At 40.9% G+C, this 27,586-nt stretch overlaps 3 protein-coding genes across 6 annotated transcripts in view; all 3 read right to left on the bottom strand.

The window, feature by feature from the left end:
• rev3l (REV3 like, DNA directed polymerase zeta catalytic subunit) overlaps positions 1-7,191 on the bottom strand; it is a 60,173-nt gene extending 52,982 nt beyond the window's left edge. For both annotated transcript variants that reach the window (XM_054761447.1, XM_054761449.1), the window contains exon 1: positions 6,665-7,191. In XM_054761447.1, the coding sequence (XP_054617422.1) occupies positions 6,665-6,803 (139 nt within the window). In that variant the 5' untranslated portion in view covers positions 6,804-7,191. The remainder of the gene's footprint in view (positions 1-6,664) is intronic.
• Positions 7,192-8,007: 816 nt separating this feature from the next.
• traf3ip2a (TRAF3 interacting protein 2a) lies at positions 8,008-15,305 on the bottom strand. Of its 3 annotated transcripts, none has more exons than XM_054761843.1 (10): positions 15,250-15,305; positions 14,186-14,242; positions 13,688-14,113; positions 13,246-13,393; positions 13,037-13,176; positions 10,840-10,928; positions 10,689-10,757; positions 10,506-10,610; positions 10,310-10,384; positions 8,008-9,915 (listed from the first exon to the last, which is right to left on the bottom strand). In XM_054761843.1, exons 2-10 carry the CDS (start codon positions 14,199-14,201, stop codon positions 9,769-9,771), a joined length of 1,215 nt encoding a protein of 404 aa, XP_054617818.1. In that variant the 5' UTR covers positions 14,202-14,242; positions 15,250-15,305; the 3' UTR covers positions 8,008-9,768. The 3 variants fall into 3 exon arrangements, with proteins under 3 accessions (XP_054617818.1, XP_054617819.1, XP_054617817.1); XM_054761844.1 differs by having other exon boundaries at positions 14,186-14,272; positions 15,250-15,283; XM_054761842.1 differs by having other exon boundaries at positions 14,186-15,293.
• Positions 15,306-18,915: 3,610 nt separating this feature from the next.
• Positions 18,916-22,520, bottom strand: LOC129172650 (probable G-protein coupled receptor 139). Its single transcript, XM_054762607.1, has 2 exons — positions 22,442-22,520; positions 18,916-19,907 (listed from the first exon to the last, which is right to left on the bottom strand). The coding sequence occupies exons 1-2, from the start codon at positions 22,518-22,520 to the stop codon at positions 18,916-18,918; spliced, it is 1,071 nt and encodes a 356-aa protein (XP_054618582.1).
• Positions 22,521-27,586: the final 5,066 nt, after the last annotated feature.

Below are 27,586 nucleotides of genomic sequence, written 5' to 3'. Positions count from 1 at the left end.
AAAAGACATTCTGGAACCTTAAGCATCAATTAATGTATTGTATGTATATAGTATTGGAGCCTGTAAGTATACAGTAGATCCCCTGCTTTTCACAGGGGTCATCTTCTGGAACAACTAGTGAATGGCGAAAATCCACGAGTAATTGATGCACCCATCATGGGTAAATTACACAAAATGAAAAATTGTCAATCCAATTGTGAAGATCCACTTCAAATAAGTCAATAAGGGACGAAAACTGATCAGACATTTAAACCCATGATGAGTGACGTGAATTTCTGACCGGAGGGATACATCATTGTGAATCATAACTCCGATAGGCGGAGGTAATCATTTTCCAGTCAAGGGAGAGCCGAGTCTGCCCTCCTTTTCTAAGCGCTGAAGAAATTTTATATTCACAGCGTGTCTCTCACCGTCTCAGGCTCTCTCTCTTCGACACACAAGAGCAGCACCTCCAGCTGGTGCATTGTCGAGTGAGACTCCCTTCCTTGTCCCCATCCACAAACAGACACTAAATAGCGGTTGAGTAATTTTGTAACCTAGGCAGATTACAGACAGAGAAGGTATTAACTCAAAAGAACAGAGTGTGTCTAGACCACAGTCCTCAAGGAACAGAAGACAAGTGAGGATGCTCAGTTCTGAAGGGGAGGTGGGCCTCACCGTAACACAAAGCTTTTTCTGTTGTGCAAGCTGAACCAAATGCAAAAGTGAATGCACGGAAACACACAAGCGATCCTATTTTTAGCATGGAGAATCCCCCTCCTCCCATGTTGTAATAATCCTACCCTCACACTGACTGTACACTGCAATTGAATTAAAAATTGATCAAAAAAATACCCTGGTCCCCGCTGCAGTTTCGGAGTTTTGGTGTGTGCAAGAGGCGGTTTGGCTGTAGAGGGACAGGCATGACCATGTTTGGAAAAAACTGACAAAAGTGGTCCGAAAAGGTGGAATACCTTTGAACTGAACTCGATGGCTTGGTGGAAACACAACATTTTGCTGTCCTGCTCGAACAAGGCATTCGTCACTCTCCCCGAGTCAACCCCTCCACACTCCTGTTGGCACACATGCTCTGACACACTTGTGAACCTTTCCTGCTGGCATCCTAGACACCGAGGCATTTGAGGACACAGCATCAATGGAGGTAAGTAGCACAAAGCAATTCAGCACAACTGACTGTAAATCCACTGCAACAGTCTTCTGCTGCTACAGTAGCATTTCCGTCCAAGGAAGCTGGTGCGCCACTTGTTTATTTATGAAATCTTCACGCAGCAGAACCCTGACTATGCCTGGACGAGCCTTTCTGAGAGTGTATGACACGCAGGAAATACCTCAAGCATGGATCCACTGCGCCAACACAGACATGTCTGAAATGCTAATGTGTGCTTCCAGAGGGACACCTCTGAAGATTGCAGATAACGTCCAAGTAACCATGCAAGATATGGTTTATTGAGCAGAAGCGCAGCATCCCTCATGTTTCCCCTCGGACAGAAAAGTTGGGCCTCAAGTCCAAGCACAAAACTGTCACAGGGTGAAGATTAGTGCAGAGAAGCGTTCAGTCTGTTTTGAGACCTGTTGTGAGACCTGTTGTCGTCCCCTAAATCTCATCTGATCACACGGATCAGAGCGGAGTAGACTTCCGAAAAACAAACTGAGAATCACAGTTTATCATTAAGTGCAGTGGTATGTCGGTTTTCGTTATTAGTTAGTTCAGACAAAAACCGAAACGTACAAAATCCGAAGCAATTGTTCCCATAGAAAATCGCATAAATCCAACTGCAGTCGAACCTCAGTTAGCATCGTCTAGAGTGTAGAACACTCTACTGCCGCTGTTTGTGGTTAATGAGATATTCACGATGCACTTTATTAACATGCACAGAACACATGAAGTGAAGATTCACACAGGAGCTGCTGTTGGCCACTCTCTACACTGCTAATCTGCTGCATTATCAAAATGCTGGCACTTCTTTGGTTCCATTTTGGGTTATTTTTGCAACCGCGACTGATAGGAAAAGCAGAGACTTACTGTGTTAATTAGCAAAGATCTACGGAGCCGTTGATGACGTCATAGACGGACGGCGGAGCTGGGGGACAATGACTTATGGTGCCGGTTTCCAAGCTAAGATGCTGCTCAAGGGACATTTTCTGATAAAAACAGTTGGACTCACGTACTGTATTAAGAACACAACAAGACGCACGCCATATTGTACGCTAACTGAAAAATGTACGCAAACCGAGGCAATTTTTTTCGCTAAACTAAGTATCGCAGGATTTGATCCAAGATGAATAAACAGGCAATGTAACTAAGCCTGCAGTGAGTGAAGCCTCCTGTCAGTCATTTAGTCCGTTTTCCCCAGTGGGGAGAGGCGGGGCGTTAGCCAGTGCACACACTGAGTGCTGCTGCAGCACGTCGTCTGCTACACGATCCAATACTTTCTTCATGCCTGTTGTGTAGAAAACACGATCTGATGTCAATTTCAGCCCATTTTCGCATTGTCATTTATGACATTAAAAAGTTTGTGACAAAATAACAATGAAATAAATAATATAGACGGTGGAACTTACAGTTAAGATGCCGTATTACACCTCATTGTGCACCAAACGCATTTTGCTGCATCCAAAACATGTACTTTGACCAAACTCCGACAAAACGTTCCACCTCATTAAATGTAATCAACACAGAATGTTGCTACAGTGAATCAAGGAAGTGTACAGGTATATGTAAATGAGTTGACGTCTGCATTGACACCCAGTGTGAACTTCAGAGTATTTCCAGGTTATTTCAGTTTTTTTTGTCAATATTCAGACAATAACGCAAGTGACATTGATTCAAAATCGGGAATATGTCGTAGTGTCCATGATACGAGTTATGTTTTGTTTTTCTACTGATCTCTTTTTTCTAATCTATAGACTTTTGAGAACTATTGTTTTACATCATGTTTCCGCGCTTGTTTAATTTATTTGATTTAAAAGCTCTTGACATCCCAATTACAATGTTAAATACTCTTGAGCAATTAAACGTTATTGCTTATGAAAGGGTGTACTCGCATTATTATGCCCTATATTATCATTACATTGATGAAAAATTGTCTCAAAAGAATGTTGACAATATCGTTTATCAATAAGAATTTGTAGGACAATTATCGTCAGGGCAAAATTTCTTATCGTGACAGGCCTAAATGTAAAAAAAAAAAAAAAAGGTAACATTTCTTTGTTACACGCAATACTGTACAATAACCGAGACTGTGTCCAAGAACCGAGGCAAATCTTAAAAAAATGTAATCAAAAACCCAATCATACAAAACCCAGGGCGTTCAATAACCAAGGTTTGACTGTATCTACAGACAAGTGGCGCAAAAAAGGATGTTTGAGAGAGCAAAGTAAACCTGCTGCTATCCTACTATTGGATAAGGGTGGAATTCCTTTAGACGACATTAAGGGTTGGCCATTCACTTCCTCTCCCTCTCTTATTTTGCCCATCTTTGCAAATGCAAAACAGGGCGGCGTCTGGCGTCACAAGATCGTCACAAGAGCAAGTCGGTGTATCTTAAACAAGCAACTTTGAAAATGGAAGGGTGGGCACCTTTGTCAACAACTCTTAACAACAGTGTGAGGAGAGCCTGATTGAAGTACGATACTTCTACATGACACAGATTTTTTTTTTATTTGATTCATTTCAGTGACGGGCATGCACGTACACAGAGCATGTTTAGACTGGCCACACAGTGGATGCTAATAAAGAGAGGGGAGAAGGGGGAAAAAAAAGCACAGGAAGCCGGCATTGAATTACATGGGGATGACTTGTGGGAGTGTTCCTGGCTTAGGTCATGGAAGGACAAGGAGTATGAGGTCTCGGGTGGCAGCCACAGCCACGTGGTTCAGACCAGATGCACTGTTGGCTCCTTACACCACAGGGACGGCACACATGACATGAAGGGTAACAAAAGTAGGAGGTTATAGGTTGAAAATCAGCGCTTCTCTGCAGCACAATCCTATGAAAACAACTAAGAAAAAAAGAAACTCTGCATGAATGGGTTCCAGATGGTGATAACAATTTAATATTTCTACAGACTCTGACCGCCAGTCCAACTATGAAACTTTTACTCTTGTTGTTGGTGTGTGTGTGTGTTTAATCAGTGAAAGCCTTTAATCATCTCATGAGAGGCCGGCGTCCATTTAAAAAGCGCCACAATGTGGAATGCTAGTCAGGCTGGATCACAGTGGCACGCAGATGGGATTCAAGCGGTGCAACAGTGCAACACATTAGTCAGTCTCGGGCTGGATGAGTCTGGAAAAAAATGTGAATCACAATTTTTGTGTTTCGAATTTTATATATAAAAAAAAAAAGGAGGGACCAGCCCCAAGGGAGTCGTTGGTTAATGATGCCATGGGAGTTGGGAGCAGAGTCATCAAGAAAACCACTGGTGACACATTTTGCCGTAATAGATTGAGATCCTGGAGTACCCACTCAAGAAGTCATACGTATAGGCCGGTCTGAAGTATGACAATCAACAACTGAACAATTCAGAGGAGGCTTGGAAGAATATCATGTGGTCACAGGAGACCAAAATTGAGCTCTTTGGCATTGACTCGACTCAACATGTTTGGAGGCAAAGAAATGCTGAAAATTACTCCAACAACACCATCCCTACTGTCAACCATGAGGAGGAAACATTCTGCTTTGGGGCTGTATCTTTGCTAAGGGTATAGGATGGATCGTAGAATATTGGATGAAACCCCCCTGGTATCAGCCGGAGCACCCAGTTCCAACAGGTCAATGGCCCAAAACATACTGCTAGAGCAACAAAGGAGTGGCTCAAAAAGTAGCACATTAAGATCATGTAATGGCCTAACGAGCCTCTGGACTTTCACCCCCATAGAAATCTGTGGAGGGAACTGAAACAGAATTGCAAAGCGACATCTCAAAACCTCTTAACAATGAAAATTCACTGAGTGACAGCGCAAGGTGAGGTTACCTCCCATTCAGGGTGAATTATATGCATTTTATTCAGGGGGAAAAAAAATCTGAGAAAAATGTGAAAATTTGCAGGGCTATGAATGCTGAATTGTGAATGTGCAAGGGTCCACTGAAAAGATGTCTTTTAAACATGATGGAATGGACTAAAATTGCTTCGATATCTTTAAACCATTGCGTTTCCGACTATGTTTTTAAAACCCATGTGAAGCCTGAGACATTTTGGGCCATTTCAATTCTCCACCATAGTCCAATAATTGACGAGGATTCTCTTTCTGTGTCTCTGTAATGTCTTCTATTGTTTCTGCTTCTTCGATGTTTCCACATTAACTGCAGTGATTTGTTTAGTGAGCTATGCCCCAATCTCATTAATGCTCTCTTCTTGTGTTTCCAGCGTCTCCATGTTGTTGCATTTTACTGTCCTCTGATTATAGTATAAATGCCTGCCCTTTTCTCCTCTGCCAATATCCGTGCAATGCCATGTTTTTTTCCATCTGATTATTTTTATATATTATAATGACTGACGTTGATTGGTAGTTTGTCATTGCGCTTGTTTGACTCATCTATCCACAGCTTCAGCCCCTCTGCTCCCACATGAGCCGGAACCCAAATAAACCTAACCTCCCGAAAGGTGCTGCCATTATGAGGCTGTTCGAGGCACCATAAAGCATGGAAGGGAGGGGGGTCTTTCTGCTGCAGGCAGACTGCATGCATTGGATAGCAACGCCGCGTGGGCGATACTGCACATTTTGGTATCAATCTGATACCGGATTTTGCCTTTAATTTCTTGACCATGATTATAATCGGAATAAAAAAGGCAAACAAAAAAAAAAGTCAATCAAATCAAATCAATGTAAACACAACAATGCAAGGAGGAGTCCTGCATAGTAGCACCCACAAATTTGCAGATTTTTAATCAAAACAATCATTTTTTTACTGTAGAAAGCACATCTCATTCACCCTAGATCGGTAATAACTTAATAAACACGTGACAATACAAGTCATACAAAAAGCCCCCATTTTTACACGTTTAAGTCTTCATTGATAATGGGTTTTTTTTCAGGCGTTGAGATTTCGCAGTTTGTTCAGCAGCACTTGAACGTGACTGGCTACACAGTGACTGCGATTCCGTCTGTTCACGGATCATCTTACATTATCACTCATTGGTGGAGAGTACCTGTGAATTTTATAATTAATCATAGGCAGTCACTTTTATTGCAAATGTTGATCCGAAACGGGAGGAGAATGTCAGCGTCAAGCTACCAGGAGGGTTTGGAGGAGGAGGAACAAGCCATGTGTTAAAAATAGACATTTTTATGGGTGTATTTATTACTCGTGTTTTTTGCCATTCGCTGGTGGTCCCAGAAGGTAAGACAATATAACAATAACAACAACATAATAACTATTTATTTTTATGACATCCTATTCGATGCAGATACTACCCCGTTGGTATCCATATGCTCGACATTTGGATGGATCCAGCCACCCCCAATAGCAACGCTGCTATGGGCTCGCAACAATGTGTATGGTGTCCATGCACTGCAATACAACTGCGCTGTTGGTATCGTAATCACTTGTTAGCTGAGAGAGAACATGCGTACATTAGTCACGTCCACGTCACATACGGCGTAGTGCATTAAGGCTCAGTGGCTTCATTGACAAAACATAAAAAGACAAGCATGTTGGACGTACCTGCAGGCGTTGCCCCAAATACTCGCACCACCGGCACCTTCTTGACGCCGCTTTCCCTGAAGTCCGAGTAGCACACGTCCAGGTCTTGAATCGGACTAGCCAAGTAGTAGTCTGCAGTGACGATGCGCACGGCAAACATGACTGCTGTCACTCGCCACACACCAAAGAAAGAACAAAGCAACCGTTATGGATCCATTTGGTTAGGAGACCACGACGAAGCACGCATGGGGAAGTCCGGTTGTGTCCATGGAAAAAAAAGACGAACAAAAGGTTCCACTCCGTGTTGCGAACGCACCCCAATGTTCCACCATTAAGGTCCAGCAGTGGCAGGGGAGCTACACTAGACGACGTCGCTTCTTAATCCGTCTCCCCCCGCTGTCGGGTCCATGTTTGTACTTCAGATAGGCTCCCGTGATTTTTTTCAGCCGTCCATGATGTTTTTGTTGTCAGCCAGGAAGACTTACCCCCGGCCTTCCGGTACACCTCTCCATTGGTACTCCCTCCACTTTTCTAGTAGCGAACATACCGCGAGCTGTGGAGTGACAAGATGTCGTTGGCGCAGTCTAATCCGACTTCCTAAAGACTTTTCAAAATAAGAGCAATTTAGGCTATAGGATGCCGTTAAAGAACGGCAGAAAGTTTTTTATTTTGGAGGACTCGGGCGGAATGTTTACCCTTAACGTGCAGTCCCACCAATTGTCGGTGTGGCGAAAGAACATTATTGATATGTTGGAACTTCGAATTGAACCAAATTCTTCAACATATACGTTTGCAAAAAATAAATATAATAAATACAAACAATTATCGTTATATTTACTATGTTATGAATACAAACGTAAACATGATATGCTATGAAATTTACCTATATCCAAAAACCACAGAAAAATATATTGGCCTGTATAATATATACTGTATCATGAAAATTGATTAATTAAAATTTTAGAAGAAAAAAATTACATTAATTAGCATTTATTTAGCATGTAGTCAACTATATTTAAATAACTGACATACATTGGTTTGGCTATAGGGTGTTTTATATATACTAATGTGAAAAATAACAACAAATTGGTACTGATGGTGGATATTGGTTGTAGAAAATACAAGGCCTTAGTAGAGAATATGCTTTGTACCCTGGAAGACTGTATGGAAATGAGATCCTGCCCTTTATTGGAGCTGATCTGAGTGTCTGTCTGTTTTGGACAGAGCAGATAAGGCCGAGTGGAGTGGTTCGTAGCTCTGGAACAATAAAAGTAGGATTTATTGGCATTGGCAGGCCTCGTGTTTACAGGAAGCAGGAGTCTGATAAAAGATGCAGTGAACAAGCCATTTTTAGTCAGGTGTAAGGAATGGACTGGTGGGACTGCTGTCTGCAGATGAGCATGACGTGATGTTCCTGCTGAGAATTTAAGAGCAGGATGTTTCTGTTCATAAGCCTCCAGTTGCTCTGCAGTGGAGGAATCACTTGTTGTCATTATGACACATTCTCACGACGCATGTAAATATTCGGTTTTAAACATTTTTCAAATTGGGATGAATAACAGCACTCTAAAGAAACAAAAAATGTTGTGCACTAATAATTTATTGTATTTTGTGTGCTTGTAACCAGCTCTTTGAGTGTTATGCGAGAAATGCTGCCATCTTTTGGTGACTTGTATTTATTACCGTATCACAAAGTAAGGCTTCAACTAAGGTTTCAATTCCGTAATTAACCTGAGCATTTTGAGAGCGCTGGTGGAAATTTCCTTATTTTCTGGAAAATGTATCTTATTTTCTAAAGCAAATGTTGACAGGTCTCAATAGTCGCCATGTGGCTCGTAGCGGAAGGGGAGGGACTAACTCGAGTGGTTGCAATTCACCATTAAAAAGGAGGGAAGAAGTAGCTCAATACTGCGACAATCGCAGTGTTATTATTAAACAACCCTAATGAGGAGAAGCGGCATAGAAAATAGATGGATGTATGGATTATTATTATTGGTGGTGGTGGAATACATTTTGTAACTACTGAATAGCTGTAAATTAAAGACAAGTCCATCTAAATTGTATTTTGTGTTCATCCAAGTCATTTGTATTTTCCACAAACCAGCACTTTGGAAAGCCAGAGCTCTAAAATAGTATGGATCAATACATACAAATCAGAAAACATCTTCAAATATTGTACATTTTGATGCATTCAAACTAGCAAACCACATAGATCATACTGCAGAATCAGAAATTCTACATTTCTAATTGTAATTCTCAGATTGTAATAGGTGTGTATGTATACAGTATATTAGGGATGTCCGATAATATTGGCCCACCGATATTATCGGCCCAATATTGGCAGAAAAATGTAATATCCGTTTATTTGGGTATTTGTTTTTTCCCTATAATGAAAACCTATAATTAAAAAAAATGCTGTATTTATTGGCCTATGGCCTCTCGTACTTTCCGTCATGGAGGCATCTAGTGGCGCCAATACATGGGAATACTTCATCACATCCTGTGCTATTTCTCGAAGTCGGAACTGGGCTTGATATGTTGAAACCACGGGCGTGGATGTGCCGCAGACAGCACCGACGTTAGTTAACTGGTTGCCTTGTAGCGGCGCCGGCACGATCTCGTTGTTGTCAGTCGACATTTTTACCCACATCGAGGGTCACGAAATGTGGAGATGCGATTCACAACGAGACAGGAGTCAAGGTAGGTGGCGCCAATCAGTTTACTCTCCACTCAACCCAACAAGTAATTAGCAATAGCTAAGTGGCTACAACAACCTCATGACTCGGAAACGGAAATCCACTTGGTAAGTAGGTAGGTAGGTAGGTTGGTAGGTAGGTAGGTAAACACTTTATTAATTTCCAAGAGGAATGTCTCAAACAATATTGTTGGTCACCACAGAAATCGGTATCAGTTGATACTGGAATTGGAAATTGAGAGTTGGACAATATCCACATATCGGTTATAGCCAAAAATCCAATATCGGACATCCCTAATATATATATATATATTGTATGTATACAGTGGGGAAAATAAGTATTTGATCCCCTGCTGAGTTTGTAAGTGTATCCCGCCTCTCGCCCAAAGTCAGCTGGGGTAGGCTCCAGCTCACCCCTGACCTATAAGATTCAGAGAGGACGGACTGTGAGGGTGAGGGGTGTTTCTGCCTGTGGAATGATGTAGCGCTCCTCCCTCAGCAGGCGCAACAGCAGGTCCTGCGTGTCTTGGGGCCACCTGTAGATCCTTGTGTTTTGGAGCCAACTGGGGACGTGTTTCTGTGACATAAACACAGTGATGGTTAGGTGGACATCAGACACTTGGCTTTACAGAAAACAGACTTTCTAATCAATGCAGATTCTTTGCTTTAAATTGGAATTATTTATATTTTCTTATGGTAACATGGAAAGTGGTTTGATGGCAGTATCTGCAGCGGAAAAAGTGCTGCAGATATGAATCCAGCAGAAGCCACTGTCCTACAAGTCAATTCGCTCAACATTTGACAGCAGGAAGATGTTTTGACAATCCAAAATCCTTTCTTCCTCTACATCCTGGGTGCCTTATTCAGGAAAATCCTGTAAAAATCAACTTTGCTGGCCAGATTTTGGCGCTTATTGTACACTTTGCCCACCCCTTTACTATTTAATGACGGTACAATAAAAGTGTACGTACCTTGGTAGCGTTGGGAAACAACACTGGTATGAACCTGAAGTTCAAGCAGCCTTGTTGGATGAACTCGTTTTGGATCTGCACCAGTACAAATGGAAGATTCACATTTTGAAATGAAAGTACTACTTCCATTTTCTTCGGGATTGTACTGTATATGTTTTACACATGCAGAACATTGCCTTCACCCGAGAGTGCTCACCTGATTGTGAATGTATTTGGTGTGCATCCCGTGCTCATCGTTACCATCCCCCTCTACATCCTCCTTATACTTAGGACTGATGGCCACGATGATGAGGACTGATTTCTGTAAAGTGTCCACTCACAGTTACTGGGGAGACACAATTGTGTCCCCCCCTTCTCCAAGTATAAAGCTGAGACTTACATCATTCAAAAACCGGTCCATCCATCTGGTGATGCCCATCCGCCTGATGGGATTGTCAAAGATGTCAATCTGTTCAATAAAAGACGTGGTTGGGCGGACTGATGGGACTTTGCAGGGGAATCAAAGATTGCAGACAAACGGGAACACCTACTGCCGGTTTGAAGCCCTGACTCGTCAGAAATTTGGTGAAGGGAGTCATCTCTGCAGCTGTGTCCACAGAATATGTGATGAAAACATTCCCTGCAATGAGAAAAAGACACTAGAACACCTCCATCCATCCATTTAATCAAGTGCTTGACAGTCTAAATATCGATAGTATGAATATCAATGACAGCATCGGTATCAGATCGACGCTTGCATGATGGGATTGATACTTGAATGATAGCCTATCCACCTCACAGGTGTGGCATATCATGATGCTTGTTAGACAGCATGGTTTTGCACAGGTCTGCCTTAAGGTGCGCCACAATAAAAGGACACTCCATAATGTGCAGTTTTATCACACAGCACAATGCCACAGATATGATATAGTAAGAGTGCTGACTCATTTAAACCTGTGTTTTATTCTGAAAAGTTCAAAAGTATCAGTATTGCTATCAGGCAATACTGGCCCTGTATTTACTTGGTATCAGGTCGGTAGTGACACCAAAATTTTTCAATGATCTTGAAAAATTTAAAGCCAAAAGTATCAGTATCATAGCCTCAATAATGGCCCTGTATTGACGTGGTATCATATCGAGACAAAAATATTTTGGTATCAATATTTTGTGGTAATGGTGCTGTTATTTTTCCGGGTGCTTGAAAAATTTCATGTCAAAAGTATCAGTAACAGAATTGTAGCCTCATAACTGACCCTGTATGTATCAAACTTTTTTCAATGATATTGAAAAATGTCAGGTCAAAAGTATCAGTATTGTATCCGCAATACTGGTATCAGGTACCAACATTTTTTGATATCAATCCTTTTTGTTGTCGATACAATTTTTTTTTTAATGATTTTGAAAAATCCATCCATCCATTTTCTATGCCGCTTATCTTCATTAGGGTCACGGACCTTGAAAAATGTCAGGTCAAAAGTATCAGTATCAGCTTTGGTATCAGGCAATACTAGCCCTGTATTTACACGATATCAGATCGAAACCATTTTTTTGGGTTTCGATACCAACATTTTTCAATGATATTGAAAAATTGTATGTCAAAAGTATCAGTATCAGTACTGTATCTGCAATATTGGCCCTGTATTTACTTGTATTTGGATTGATACCAACATGTTTTGGTATCAATACCAAAATGTCATAATAATCTTGAAAAATAAAGTTTACCGCATTAGTCTCAGTGTCATATCCACAATATTTAGATGCTATCAGATTGATATTAATATTTTTTGGTGTCAAAACCAACATTTTCCAATGATCACAAATATCTGTATCATAGCTACAACACCGGTTCTGTATTTATCAGACCTATACCAACATTTTTGGTATGAATAGCAAAGTTTTTGGCCCTGTATTTACTCGTTATTAGACGATACTAACATTTTTTGGTATGGTTACCAACATTTTTCAATGGTTTTGAAAAATTTCAAGTCAAAAGTATCAGTATCCACGATACTGGCCATGTGCAGTACTTACGTACTTGGTGTCAAATCCATACTGGCCTTGTATTTATATATGGCATTGATCTGGTATCAGATTGATGCCAATTTACAGATACCAAGTAAATACACGGTCAGTGTTGCCGATACTGATAGCAATACATTTGCCCACCGCTGCTACACATCCTGTCCAGAGTCCCAAGGATCCCAGCTGATTTAGGGTAAGAGGTGTAGTACAACCTGGACTGATGTTCTTCACTTGTTATTTTAAACACACTAAAACCACCATGGTCAAAATATGCCTAGCAGTTAAATACACACTCAGTAAAAATATAAACCATAAAAGTAATAATAAAACTAAGCTAATAATATTTTTGTTCCCGTTTTTCACAAACCAAACTCAATTTTGTCTATGTACGCAAAAGGTCTACCTCAAATATTAATTACAAATCTGTCTAAATCTGTGTTAGCGAGCCTTCATGATTCATAGTTCATCCACTTCACAGCTGCGGCACATCAGGATGCTGATTAGACAGCATGATTATTGCACAGGCATGCCTCAGGCTGGCCACAATAAAAGGTCACTCTAAAATGTGCAGTTTAACTGAGACTGACTGGAAAATCAGTCAGTAGCTGGTGTGACCACCATTCGGCCCTCGGTGGGGTTATGGTATGATATGATACGTTATGAACAAACACAGAGAAGACTGAGTCAAGCGTGTAAGCCAAAGTATGTATGAATGCAGGTCCTTACTGTACTCCTTTGGCAGACTGAAGGTCCACTTGGTCTCCTTAATACCTGGCCCGGGATCTGCCTGCCTGGGATCATCTAAGACGACCTCACACATGACATCCCTGGGAGCCACTCCAACGTGCAGGTTTTGGGGGCAGTTCCTACGGAGGGAAATAATCAATATAATCAGAGCTGACAGTAAAATATGACATGAATCAATGATTCAATACCCCGGTGGCTGAAATGATGGCACCCTGTGGCATTGATTTCTGGGGTGCATGTGCACATCAGGACTGTGTTTATAGTTGTGGAAAGGTGGGTTTGCTGGATGGTGACACATGCATGCTTTGAGACATCTCCCCTGGCTTGGACCGAGACCTGCAATGACATAGACAGGAGATATTTCACCTCTTAAACCTTTGCAAGGAAAATACATAACCAAAATAAAGTTTTCTGTACATGTACAAGGTCTACATGGGTGTTGCTGCTATCGAAGATGTTGATGGGTAGTGTAGATGTAAAAATGTAGAGGAATGATAAGGTTGAAACTGCACCGCAGGGTGTCCCTAAGGTCTGGACTCACAGACAAAAATATATTATACAATAAGAGAAAATAGATATTTCAACTAGTAATATTGGCATTATCTGTGCAGAAAATACTTCTCCACTTACATTGGCCGTGAAAAAGTGCTGCAGGATGGGGTGATTGGATAAAGTGTTTGGCATTGACGTCGGACATGAGTGGGAGAGGTGCCTCCAAGCCGTCTGCCTCATCCACAGAACACTCAGGCCCGTTTTGAGGGTTGGTAAAACCAGGCCAACAAGGTCCCATCTGCCCTTGTGGGACCAAGTGAAGCTCAGAAGTGGGTACACTGTCTGTTGTGAGTTCACTCTGGAAATAACGCTGAAGGAGTCTCTCCCGGTTGTAATGGATGTCCCGTTCCCCTGTTTGCTCACATCCATGGTGCTCAAAGCTCTTTCTGGTCCCTAGTTGTCCTTCAATGCACTGCTGGTTGGCAGGGAGCCAGTCCAAGTCTAGACTGGAGGGTGCCATGCTCTCGTCTGTCTCAACAGGAATACTCTGATGACGACAGAGGCCTGGACAAGCATCCGCAAAAAACAATATAGTAAGAATTATTAGCGCTTATAATCGCATAGAATGTTTCTTACCTGGACAGGTGTCCATGTTGCCACTTGGAATTTGGATCTGCTTACCTGGAAACAGCTCTACACATATGTACAAAATACAAACATAGACTGACCGACAACAAAATATAACAATATTATACTATAGTATAGTATATGATTGTGGTGTAGGACAATGCAAAGTACTAAGAACAGTAGAGGATGAAAAATAAGATTGTGAGCTCGGTGAACTTGTTTACCGGTAACTTGGTTGTTGGATTCGCTGGCTTGTTATGTTATTTTATCCTATTCAGTTTCCCAGGTATGTTCTGTGTGCTATTGTGGAGTTAAATACCGTAACTGTCATGTTGTCATGTGTCATGGCGTTAACATACCAGACACCTACACAGCCTGTTGTTCTAACTTCGATTACATCGTTAAATAACTTCCGTTTCCAGATTAAATGATCTGTTCTCGTCCGTTTTTTTGACAGATGTGACGTATAGTCAGAAACGACTCATAGTCTGGAAAATTCGGGACAATACATTCGATCTTGCGGGAGTTCTATTCCACACCTAGAGAATTGTGGAAACCGGTGAGTAATTGATACGCCCATAAAAATGTCTATTTTTAACACCCCTCTAAACCCTCCTGCTAGCCTGACGTCGACACTGCCTATGACATAAAACGCAGACTGTTTTTTGTCAGCCTATCCAGGCTGTAATGGTTTTTAGCCTGCTTAAAATAATAAATAAATAAAATGGCCCCTTTGTCCGATGAAAGTCTGACACCCCTGGGCAACACAATATGGGCAAATTATTAGAAACAGCTCTCAGTATGAAATTCTGATCATTTTGTTTTGAGTCTTAAGGCCTTGTAGGTCTCATTAGCTTGTGCATAAAATGAGAGTGTACTTAACATCGGCATGGCTTAGGGTTGGGTTGAGTGAAGCCCAATAACGTCACAATAACACCACGGTACAAAGGTCAAAACCAGTCACCGGAATACCTGACAGGTAGAGCTTCATAAACAAATAAAGATTAAATATCAAGTTTATTCAGATTTATGAATCGGACAAATTTGGATAGGAAGAATGAGGCAGAACACACCTTTCTGTCGAGGTACTTAGCTCTCAGCCGCAGGACAAACCTGTTCTGACTCAAACAGGAAATCTTTTCACAACTTTCCACTGACAACCAATCAGAGCAAGGCAGATTTAAGCCTCCAATGATATTTGATCCCAAAAGCAACACACACTCAACGAGGGAGGTGAATCATCGTACAGGAGGAGTTTATTTATTTATCTTGGCAGTGAATCAAATGAAAGTGATCGTTGCTAGTTGCAAACACGGAAATCAAAGCGTGTCAAGAAAGAAACTTCAGAATCAGATCCACAGTATGCACTGGGGATGGGCAGATCGATCAAAATATGAATCGTATTGATACCAAGGTTGTATCGGTATTGGAGCATGAGGAGCTTGATATTTTTCATTTCTTTTCTATCCTAATTTTCACAAATATCCTTTTTTTTTGTTATGTTGTTTAAATTGTCATCTTCTTGGTTTCGGTATCAAGTAGATCCCCATTTTTCCGCGAGTAATTGATATGCCCATTAAAATGTCTATTTTTAACACACTAAAACTAAAGTCCTCCTGCTAGCTTGATGTTCTCCTTTTATTATGGATCATCATTTGCAATAAAAGTAACTATTAGATTAGATTCAGCTCCAGAACCCTCCTCTTTTCTCTTCAATTGCCATTGTTCACTCGGTTTAATCCCTAAATATGCCTCACACTCTTATTAAACACATTTAAAGTATAAAATTTTAATACATACACTGTACATACATTTTAACTTAAAGGCAGCACATGTTCAATTATATATATATTTTTTATATAAAGGTTGCATCTGACTATAAGTCACAGGACCAGTCAAACTTTATTCCGGAAAATACAATGTCTAAAGCATATTTTTTAACCAAAAATCTGCAAAAACCCCCCAAAAACTGCATTAATATACAGTGGTACCTCTGTTTTAGTTATTACAGTAATCTCTCGCCACTTCAAGCCTCAAATTTTGCGGCTTCACTCGATCACAGTTTTTACAAATACAGTCAAACCTGTCTTAGCGGCCACCTGTATAGAACGGCCACCTGCCTATAGCGGCCACTGACAAATCCCCCGCAGAAAATTTACATGTTCTAGACCCTGTGTATAGCAGTCACCTGTCTAACGCGGCCAGCGGCCACCCATTTTGTATCCCTTGGTCAATATCTGACCGCATATAGCGGCTAAAATGCCGACTCAAGCAGAAGTTTCATGCACAAAAAAGTTTCGTTTTTTAAGCAATGAAGCCGTATTGTGTAGACTTTAATTACTGAGTCCTAGCTCAGTCACAATCATTCACAAGATCCACACAAACTGTCAGTTGTTCCACATAAAAAAAGCCGTCTTCTTTGGAGCTTCTTGCAGACAGTGACACCGTTTATTTCCTGGTGTGAGACAATGTGCACTGGTCAATACTGTAATGCCCCTTGTTGTGGGGAAGGAGAGACTCACGCCGCCGATGCACTTTAATCGCTTTATTAACAGTGGTTTATTAACCTAGTAGTTCTTTACAACTTTTATCCGCAGTCCCACAGTGCCCTCTACTGGTCAACATGTAACAGTATAATTATATGTATCTGCAAACACAACAAGCTTCTAATCACAGACATGTTAATATGTGCGCGCACAAATTCAAAATGGCCGCCAACCTGTCTATAACGGCCACCTGCCTATAGCAGCCACTTCTGCCATTTCCCTTTAGTGGCCGCTATAGACAGTTTTGATATATTAATTAATAAATCACGCTGTTTCACGGTTGACTACGGCCTATTATTAGTCGCAAAATATACATACAGAAGCTAATTTTACATAGTTTTGCCAACATTAAGCATGTTCAAAGAATAAAAATGAAGTAAATGAAGTCAAATACAAATATAAGGCATTCAGAAGATGCATTCAATGATGTTGCGATGATATGTAGTATTCTACACTGGTCTCTAGGTGTCAGTAATGGGTAATGTAGGGTGAGACACACAAGCCGGAACAGCGGGCTTTTATTGCAGGTTTGAATGATCTCACAATATGCGCGATAATCCCTAACATGGGCTACACTTACGACTGAAACCCATGCCAAGCTAAAACTCAAACTGAACCCCGACATCACGTCCTGACTGTCCCCCACTCAGCTCACCTACAGCACATTTACAGCAACACACATGTGTGAGTCTATATTATATATTATTTATGTCTTATGTGCCTATATTCTGTTACTATGTCTACTATCTTGGGCAATAGAATTGTAAATGTGACTATAGGGGTGTTTTTCATGTCTAGAAGGCTCTAACTATCTTAAAAAAACTTATTTAGTAGGTTGTGAACAGGTTTCCCATGCTATAATTACAAAATATTAGATTCACAAATAAGGAATCCTACTTCGCATAAATTCACTTATCACGGTCAGCTCTGGAACTTATGAAGATTCAAGATTCAAGATTCAGGAGTTTTATTGTCATATGCACAGTAAAACAGGTAGTTATACTACGCAATGAAATTCTTATTCTGCTCATTGTCACTAAAAAAAAGAAAGAAAACACAAGAAAATGAATAAGAACAGAAGAAACATTAATACCAATAAATTAAAAGAAACAATATTATGTTCAGTGTTATGAGTGTGTGCGTGTGTTGCGTGCGGCGTGTGTGAGTGCTTCGTTGAGAAGCCTGATGGCCTGTGGGTAAAAGCTGTTCGCCAGCCTTGTGGTCCTGGATTTCAAACTCCTGTAGCGTCTGCCTGACGGTAGGAGTGTGAATAATGAGTGTTGTGGATGTGTGCTGTCCTTGATGAGGTTGTGTGTTCTTCGTAGGACGCGAGATTTATAAATGTCTTGCAGTGAGGGGAGGGCTGCCCCAACAGTGTTCTGTGAGGTCTTGATGACCCGCTGGAGTGCCTTCCTATCACGTGTTGTACAGTTACTGTACCAAACAGTGATGGAGGCGGTAAGGACACTTTTGACGCATCTATAGAAGCAACTGAGGATTTTGGTGGACATGCCAAATTTCCTCAGTCTTCTCAGGAAGTACAGTCTCTTTTGGGACTTCATCATAATTTGTTGGCTATTGTGAGACCAGGTGAGGTCCTTGCTGAGGTATGTGCCAAAAAACTTGAAGGTTTTCACCCTCTCCACCTCAGTCTCATCAATAAACAGGGGTTTAGGCTCCTTTTCCCTTGTTCTTGGGTCGATGATCATCTCTTTGGTCTTATCTGTATTGAGAAGGAGATTGTTATCACGACACCAAGCTATGAGGTCCGGCACCTCTCTTCTGTATGATGTTTCAACCCCAGCAGTGATCAGGCCGATGACTGTAGTGTCATCCGCAAATTTAATGATGCTGGTGTTGTTCTGGGAGGCGACGCAATCATAGGTGAAGAGCGTGTAGAGGAGCGGACTCAGCACACACCCCTGTGGGGTCCCAATGCTCACAATTCTTGAGTTGGATGTGCGATGAAGCGGGATAAACGAGGGATTACTGTAATTTGTTCCAAGAGTTTTGATGAAAACTGATACATGAGAAAACCGAGGCAATTGTTCCCATGAATGTAAATCAGGGAATAAGTCTGTGGACACGGGAGGGGTTTGGAGGCAAAATGTGGGCATGCCACACTTTGGGCCCCTTGCTGTAAGTCGTCCTTACTTTCCAATTAATAATTCCACGGTAAATGTGGGTTTTTGTTTATAAGGTTGGGGATTTTCTACTGGGTTGGTCTTGGGATGCGGTGGCCTTACACTCTGAGACGGAAAAGACGTTCAAAGTATGCGTGGCGTACGAGGCGGGGTCACGAGTGGTTGCTTTACAAGTCAGCGTTCGAACCAGCTCCTGTCGGAAGCGCCTGCTGACCACGCAGTAGAGCAAGAAGTTTGTGGTGGAGTTGAGGTTCTGCAGCATGTTGGCCACGTCGCCAGCGACGTTGATGGGGATGCGGTAGTTGTTTCGGTTGAAGTGTGCCGTGTTGTACTCGGTCCTCAGGATGCAGTACGTGACAAAGCGAGGCAGGCTGAGCACCACAAAGGCCACAGAGACGGTTCCCAGCAGGAGGATGGTCCTCCTTAACACCCCCCTGGTGCTCCGCCCGCGGATGACACGACGCTCCTCCTTGGTGAAAAGGTTGCTGGCACGGTGCAGGTGACACCCGATGAGGTAGTTGAAGATGATGACCAGCACGATGGGGATTCCCCCTGAGAGGAACGTGGTGACCCACACAATAACGGTGGAGTAGGTCTCATCCCGGTAGTTACATCGAGGCAGGGTTACGTTTTCTCCATCCACCGTGATGTCGACGGGCTCCACAGCGTTGATCCAGCACAGTGGCACCGACGCCAAGTGCGACACAACAACCACGGCCGTGCAGGTCAGTTTGGTGACCCGAGCCTGGGAGAAGTGCTGCTTGGCTGTGCTGCGGAGAGCCAGATAGCGCTCGATGGTGAACACCACCACGATCCATGAGGAACTGTACAGGGAGCCGTACTGCAAGAAACCCAGGATGCTGCACCATGGGTGGGAGTTCCAGAAGGGCTGCAGCAGCCAAAAGGTGAGGGTGAGGTCAATGAGGATGACCCACACCACGTAGAAGGTGTCCACGATGGCGAGACAGCTGAGGTACACCATGGCCGTGTCAGACATGCCACATTTGCGGAAGCAGATGATATAGAAGGTGAAGAGATTTGCTGAAAAAAAACACCAAAAACATCACAAATGAGTTCAAATCATTTCCACATCTGCTTAGAATTGACTTTATTAAAGACATACCACCACCAGGGGGCAGCAGATCACTCTGAAGACTAGAGACGACACACACTGTACACTTCTATTGTTACAAAAAGTATTTAAACTGACTTTTTGATCATTTTATCATATTTTAATATGGACTCGTTTATTATCTTTCTTTATGTGTTTTTGTTTTTAGTATTTTTCTAGTTTTTAACCTTTCATTTGATAGATTGATTATAGATTTGGAATGCTGATAACTTTAGCTTGATCATATTATAAAGATCAAATTTTCAACATATCTTTTAGTACTTTAAATGTCCTATATATATCATATATCATATATGTGTACTATATAGCTTTGTGCTAAACTCAGTCCTTAGTGAGTATAGGAAGTGACGGTCATGTGACTATTGATAAACTTCCCCAAAATGGCGTCAATTGTGACTGGTAAGCTAGTTCATTTCCCACAAGCATATTTTTTGCCATGAAAGGTAATTTTAAACCAATTTAACAATTCTGGTACTTTAAAAGGGTGTCAAATATATAATAATATATTTATAATAATGTAACTGTTAATGTAACTCTTACTATAGTTCTTCAATTAATTACTAGAAAACAATCTGGGAAAATATCGCTAGTAATTAGCCTTAACATTGGTATGGAAAGCATGTTAGCCAAAATGCTAATAAGACACATTGTTCAATTCAAAGTACATTTGTGGTATTAAGGACAAACAAGTGTCAAGTTATTTTGAATAAGAATTACATTTACCATAAAAAATGGAACATACAGTCATGTAAAAAATATTATACAGCTTTGTTTCTTTAGTTTCATTTTAGTGCCTGGTACAATTAAAAGTACATTTGTTTGGACAAATATAATGATGAAACAATTGCTGAAAGAGCTCCTAAGAGTTTAATTTATGAGCTGATATATCGCCATTTCCACGTTTTTTGTAATCATAACCAAAACTTACAAGGAGCACTTACGTCAAAAGCTTTGGCATTGTATTGACAACAAATGGAAACCTTATGAGCATCATTATATTTGTCCAAACAAATGTACATTTAGTTGTACCAGCCATTAAAATGGACAAGAAACTGAAGAATCAAAGCAATCTAATCATTTTTTCCATGACTTTATATGTAACATTACACATACAGTAGTGCCTTGGTTAGCATTATTAATCCGTTACAGAAGGTCTGACTGAAACCAAAACAAACTCTAACCAAGGCAAGTTTTCCCATGGAAAATAATGTAAATCTCAGTAACACTCAAAAATTTTAACACAAAACACATTTTATAGACAATAACAATAGTTTTACATGCAGAAAATGATGCAAAAATGATTACAAATGACAAATTAATGGACAACTGAACATTTAACATTATTTAACGCTCTTTGCAAACGACAACCAGAGAGGGGAGGGTTTGATTGGGGTTTTTCAGAGGGGAGGGAGAAGAGATTATGCTTGGAGGGCAATTCCTTCTTTCTTGAACTGTTACTGCACTCATGTGGCACAAAAAAATCTATGCAGAGGTCTGTTAATGACCTTTTTAACATGCACAGTTTTACATCCACAAAGCAATGCTACAAACATGAAGTATACTGTAAAAAGTCCTACATTTACGAGAATAAAGTCATACATTTATGACAAAAAAAGGCGTACAATTACGAGAAAAAAAAACGTGTAAATTTACGATAAAAAAACTCGCAATATTACGAGAATAAAGTCGTAAATTTGCAACGATAAAGTCATAAATTTACGAGAAAAAAAATAGTAATTTTATATTTGCCTGTGAGACAGCTATAAAGGGGGGACTTACGTGACCTTTGGCTTTGGGCATGTGGAGGTGGCGGGGTAAGGAAGGTGGAAGTGAGAAGGGCTGTTTGATCTGTTTTGCTGCCACGTTATAAATAAAAGTTTGCCCGAAGCAAGACGAAATTTTCCTTCCTTCCTGAAGAGCTCTGCTCTATTTTACCTCTGACACATGACACGTGCCATTACCTCATTGTTCTCGTAATTTACGACTTTATTCTCATAATATTAGGACATTTTTTCCTCATAAATGTATAACTTTATTCTCGTGAATGTATGATTTTTTTTCTCATAAGCTTATGACTCTATTCTCGAAATCTCAGAGTATTTTTATTCCGATGTGGCCCTAATACTTCATCATAGTCGACAGACTCACTCGTTGCAGATGTTTTCTTTGTAAATGTCTTCTGTGTGTTCCACTTGGTCTGGAATGTACTGTATCCCTTATCCTTTTACTTTAAACACAATTGAGTCTGGCTTCTTATGGGTTCATTTGATTTCATGTTAGAGTATTTTGTTTTATTATAAAGGCATATATATAATATGGTAAAACTAAATTCCACATTTCTGTTCTGATAATCTTCTCATAATCAAGTTAGAAGTAAGTGTTGGTATTTTTAAACCAAATTAAAGTCACAATGGTGCCTGTATCGATAAATGAGATGCTGTACCTGGAATACCCATGATGCAAAGTAGTGGGTAGTAGATCTTCTGCACAGTAACAAAGATGGTCACACTGACTCCTTCCATGGTCAATTCCTTTCCAGGCAGTAGCTTACATGCTAGTTTCTGCAATGAAGCTATGAGACATATCAATATTGTTAGTGAAAACACACACACATTAATTTAAAACCCAGAGCTATCGTGCACTCTGCTGCCATACAGTGAAATACAGTATATAAAATATGCTTTAAATAAATGTGTGAACAATTCTACAGCAGCTATCCATCCATCCATCCATCTGCTTCCGCTTAATAGAGGTCGGGTCTCTCCAAAGTGTCCTGGGTCTTCCCTGAGGCCTCCTGTCGGTCAGATTTGCCCAGAACACCTCCCCAGGAGGTCTGATCTTTTTCAAGGAGGCCTTTTTATGATGCAAAATATTACTCTTTTGAATGTGTACTGTTTTGAGAAGCCAAACTCTTTACTTACTGGAAATGGCCGAGCAACTAAACAGAACTATGTTGTGACCAGAACTAGACTCCCGGGATCAAGTGGGGGGGGGGTTAAGTCTCTGTTGATGTACTACACTGCTGATGGGGATGTAATACTACTTCATGTCCGAACTATCCCTTTAATGGTGAGTAGCTATACAGTACACGGTGTACTTTAAAGGTGTTTAAGAAGTATGTGAGGCATATTGAAGGGAAAAGAGAAGGGTTCTGAAGCTGAATCTAATCTAACAATTACAACAATAACTCTTACTGTGATTCTAAATCAGAGTAGAATGTCGACGTCACGCTAGCAGGGGGGTTCGGAGGGGGAGGAGCGAGCTGTGTGTGTCAAAAATAGACATTTTTGTGGGCGTATCAATTACTCCTGGATTTAAGCCATTCGCTGGAACGTAACAGCCGAGAAAAGCGAGCGTCTGCTATTCTGCGCCCTGTTAACTATGTTACAATTTTTGTTAAATTGGGCCAAATTTACAGTTTTTTGCTCCGGTCGTCTAACTTGCCTGAGCAGCAATGAAGAAACAATGCATTGTTCAGACCGATAAAGCAAATACTACAAACACAGATAGCATACAGATGATGTAAAAAAATAGAAAAAATACTTAAAGTTGGACGTACCTGGCAAATATGTCTAGACGTTGGTTGTCTTCCACAAAGGTGGACGCCAGATGCTTCTGGCTCCAGCAGTACAGGACCATGGATGGCATGAGGAAAGGATGGGTGTCATTTGGGAGGCGGGGTTCACTGCACCGCTCACAAAGCTCACATTGGCTCAAGCACAAAATAATGTAATGAAGCTTGAAGTGTAATATTTTATGGCCCTGCAGACTGATAAAACTCACGAGTGACTGGCTGGTGAGGCAGCAGATGGTCCGAATGCTTGTGTGTCAAGGTGAACGAAGACTGCTGGGGATGCTTCAAAATAGTTACATTCCCAACAAAGTCATTGAATTAGTAATGGAATCACTGCTTCATAAATGTAATTAGTCGCCAGAGAAAGTCACTATTGCGTTACTTAAAAAAACAACAACAACCTTTAGATATGTAAAAGAATTTGGCTTTAGCTTTGTAGCGGTGTGTGCCAACTCTGGTTTGTGCCGTTATAATGGTTGTTGGTGCCTTTTTCATTTTTGAGTTAGAAATATTGTTTTAGAGGTCTACCCAAGTTCACCCAGGCCCCATTTGTTCCATCTTAAACAAAAATAATTGCAATTGTTTGTGCTGTAGAAATGATCGATTGTGCTGCTATCGTTTTTGATGACCCAGCTCCTCGACATGCTCCGATTTAAACCAAACTAATCGCAAGTGTTTGTGCCGTAAAAATGATCGATTGTACTGCTATACTTTCTTGTGTAAGTCTTGTAAAACTGTTAAAACCACAATAGCACAATTGATCATTTTTACAGCACAAACCGAGCAGAAGAAATTGCAACTATTTTTTAACATTTGGTCTAAGTCGGGAGGGGTGTGGGGGCACGTCCTCATTAAATACAATTTTTGATTAATCAAAATCACCACTGGATGCAGTTTTTAATTAATCACAAAATATAGCAGCACAATTGATCATTGCTAAAGGTCAAGCCTCGCACAAACAATTGCAACTATTTTGTTTTAATTAGGAATGTGTTGGGGGGCTGGGTGACGACGTCATTACTGGATAACATTTTTAATTAATCCGAACGCATGGCAGCACAATCGATGATTTTTACAGCACAACGCAGCACAAACCTAGCACAAACAATTGTGACTATTTTTGTTCTAGATGGAGTATGTTGGGGGGAGGGTGATGGGTGACGTCATCGCAGTATAAAATTTTTAATAAATCAAAAAGCATAGCAGCGCAATCGATCATTTTTCCAGCACAAACGATTGCAAGTATTTTGGTTTCATTTGGAGTATGTCCGGGGGCTGGGTGACGTCATCACATGATACAATTTTTTATCAATCAGAAAGTATAGAAGCACAATTGATGATTTGGGGTTAATTCGGAGTTCGGGGGGAGGGGGCTGCGTGGACTTAGACTGACCCGTAAAATAATCTTTAATAACTCAAAAACAACAGAAAGGGTACAAATTAGCATAAAAATAGCACAAACCTTTTTTTTTTTAACCAACCAGAGTTTTCGGGGGGGGCTGTCCTGTTGTGACGCACAGGATCTTTAAGAGCTTGGGAAAAAAAAAACCCACCAGAAAATCTGCCAATCAGTAGATCCAACGTCACTGTGGGTCTACTTTGGCTTTGACGTGCTCGTATTTCCGTGTAATCTCATGCGAGAAAAGACAATGGGGTTTTTTATAAGCCCAGAGAGTTCATGTAAATGATTTGATGATACAGGCAAACAACATTTCACACTTGCACACATGGACAGTCACTCCATATAGCCAAATATTTGGATAAGCAAATTCAAAAGTCGGTTTTCTGTAACATGTTCCCTTTAAAGTGAAACACAATACTTAATTTTTCCATTTAAAATCCAAGAGTTGTTTTAAGTAAAAGTAACTCATTACTATCACAGAAGTAACTTATTACTGTGCTTGTGTTTGAATGCCATGGTGTCATTGTTTCATTGGTGCTTTTTCTCATGAAGTCTGATATTAAATATGAAAATAAATCCGAGCTAACTTTTGCCAAACAAGACTTTAATCTTGTTTTAAAAAAAAGCTATGCACCAGTAGAGATGCAAGTCATGATTGCGCCGTTCAAAACTTGCAAGTTTTTTATTGAACGGATTCTAATCTCATTAACTCGTTCACTTACTCACCCCTGCTACCGCTACCGCTAGCTAAATTGAAAAAGGAAACCAAGTAACATATTATTGTGTTATCATGTTATTATCTGTTACTCAACCGCATTCATATGTATTAACTCAAGCTACAGGTCTGCTCCTTGCCTCCAATCAACTCACCTTTCTTCTTCCTACTCGAGTGTATCATAACGAATGATTCACTTGCTCAGCCAGCGAGTTTCACTGACTCACAGTTTGAAGAAGACTCGAGTTTCACTGACTCACAGGTTGTCAAAGGCTCAAATCTCACTGACTCACGGTCTGATAAAGAATTTCACTGATGCACGTTTGACGAAGACTCGAGTTTCACTGATACACTGCAGGACGAAGACTCGAGTTTCATTGACTCATGGGATGACAAAGATTCAAGGTTCATTGACTCACAGGTCCACGAAGACTCGAGTTTCACTGTCTCACGGTCTGACGAAGACTCGAATTTCATTGACTCACAGGTTGATAAAGACTCGAATTTCATTGACTCACAGGTTGACAAAGACTCGAATTTCACTGATTCACGGTCGGACGAAGACTGGAGTTTCACTGACACACGGGTGAACGAAGACTCGAGCTTCACTGACTCATGGGCTGACAAAGACTCAAGGTTAACTTACTCATAGGTTGACTAAGACTGGCTGACTCACGGGTGCTTGACGAAGGCTTGAGTTTTACTGACTCACGGGTTGTCGAAAACTCGAATTTCACTGACTCACGGTCTGATGAAGACTCAAATTTTACTGACTCACGGGATGACGAAGATTTGACTTTCACTGACTCAGCTTGACGAAAACTCAAGTTGGCTGACTCGGGTTGACAAAGACTCGAGGTTCACTGACTGACGGGTTGACTAAAACTGGAGTTTCACTGACTCACAGGTTGACAAAAACTGGTTGACAAAGCCTCAAGTTTCACTGACTCACAGGTGCTCAGTGAAGACTCGAGTTTCACGGGTGACAAAGACTCAAATTCCACTGATTCACCAGCTGACGAAGACTTGACTTTCACTGACTTATGGATCGACGAAGACTCGATTTTCACCGACTCATGGATATATAAGACTCTTTTCACTCACTCACGAGTTAACAAAGTGTTTCACTGATTCATGGGTGCTTGACACACGAGTCTTACTGACAAAGGCTTACGAAAATGCAAACTTTTACTGACTCATTTTGACAATGACTCATGGGTTAACCAAGATTCGAGTTTCATTGACTCATGTGTTGACTAAAACTGGGGTTTCACTGACTCATGAGTTGACTAAGTATTTGAGTACCCAATTCACTAAAAAAAAGGAGTTTCCCATCACTAACGCAGCAATACACTGTCAAATTAAGCAGAACAATAGAAGTTCAGCGTTCCCACAGTGATCCGGCAATCAATTAGGTCTTTCAAATCACCTTAACATCGGCCTTGTGGGATCATTTTGATCATAATAAATAAGGCAGAACAAATAAAGCACCTTTGTGCCTCACAGAGGTATTAATGTGATTTTTGTAGTCATCCTTTTTTAGTAAGAAATGTTCTCTTCAACAGATGTCAGGTCACAAAGAATAACAGTGAGGGTTTCATCCAGGGCTGGAGCGTCATTAAATCATGTAAAGCTGGTCCACAGTCAGCACCTTCCAGCATAAAGATCAGATTAGATTGACCTTTCTAAGCCAATGATCTAATAAAGAAACCAAAGAGTTGATAAGCAACAAGAGAGCTGCAGGTGAGAGACAGGAAAGCTTGGCAGGGTATCCATCCAAATAGCCGTAGTATCGATACCAAGGGTAGCATCAATATTGTATTGGTACCTTCAATATTTTACAATTTTCTTCTGTGTTTATCTTCACAAATATGTTATATTGTTTACAAAGTCTACG

This window comes from Dunckerocampus dactyliophorus, chromosome 19, assembly GCF_027744805.1.
Source record: "Dunckerocampus dactyliophorus isolate RoL2022-P2 chromosome 19, RoL_Ddac_1.1, whole genome shotgun sequence".
NCBI classification, from domain to species: domain Eukaryota; kingdom Metazoa; phylum Chordata; class Actinopteri; order Syngnathiformes; family Syngnathidae; genus Dunckerocampus; species Dunckerocampus dactyliophorus.
Note: the sequence above shows the minus strand (reverse complement) of the source record. Positions and strands in the feature narration are given on the sequence as shown.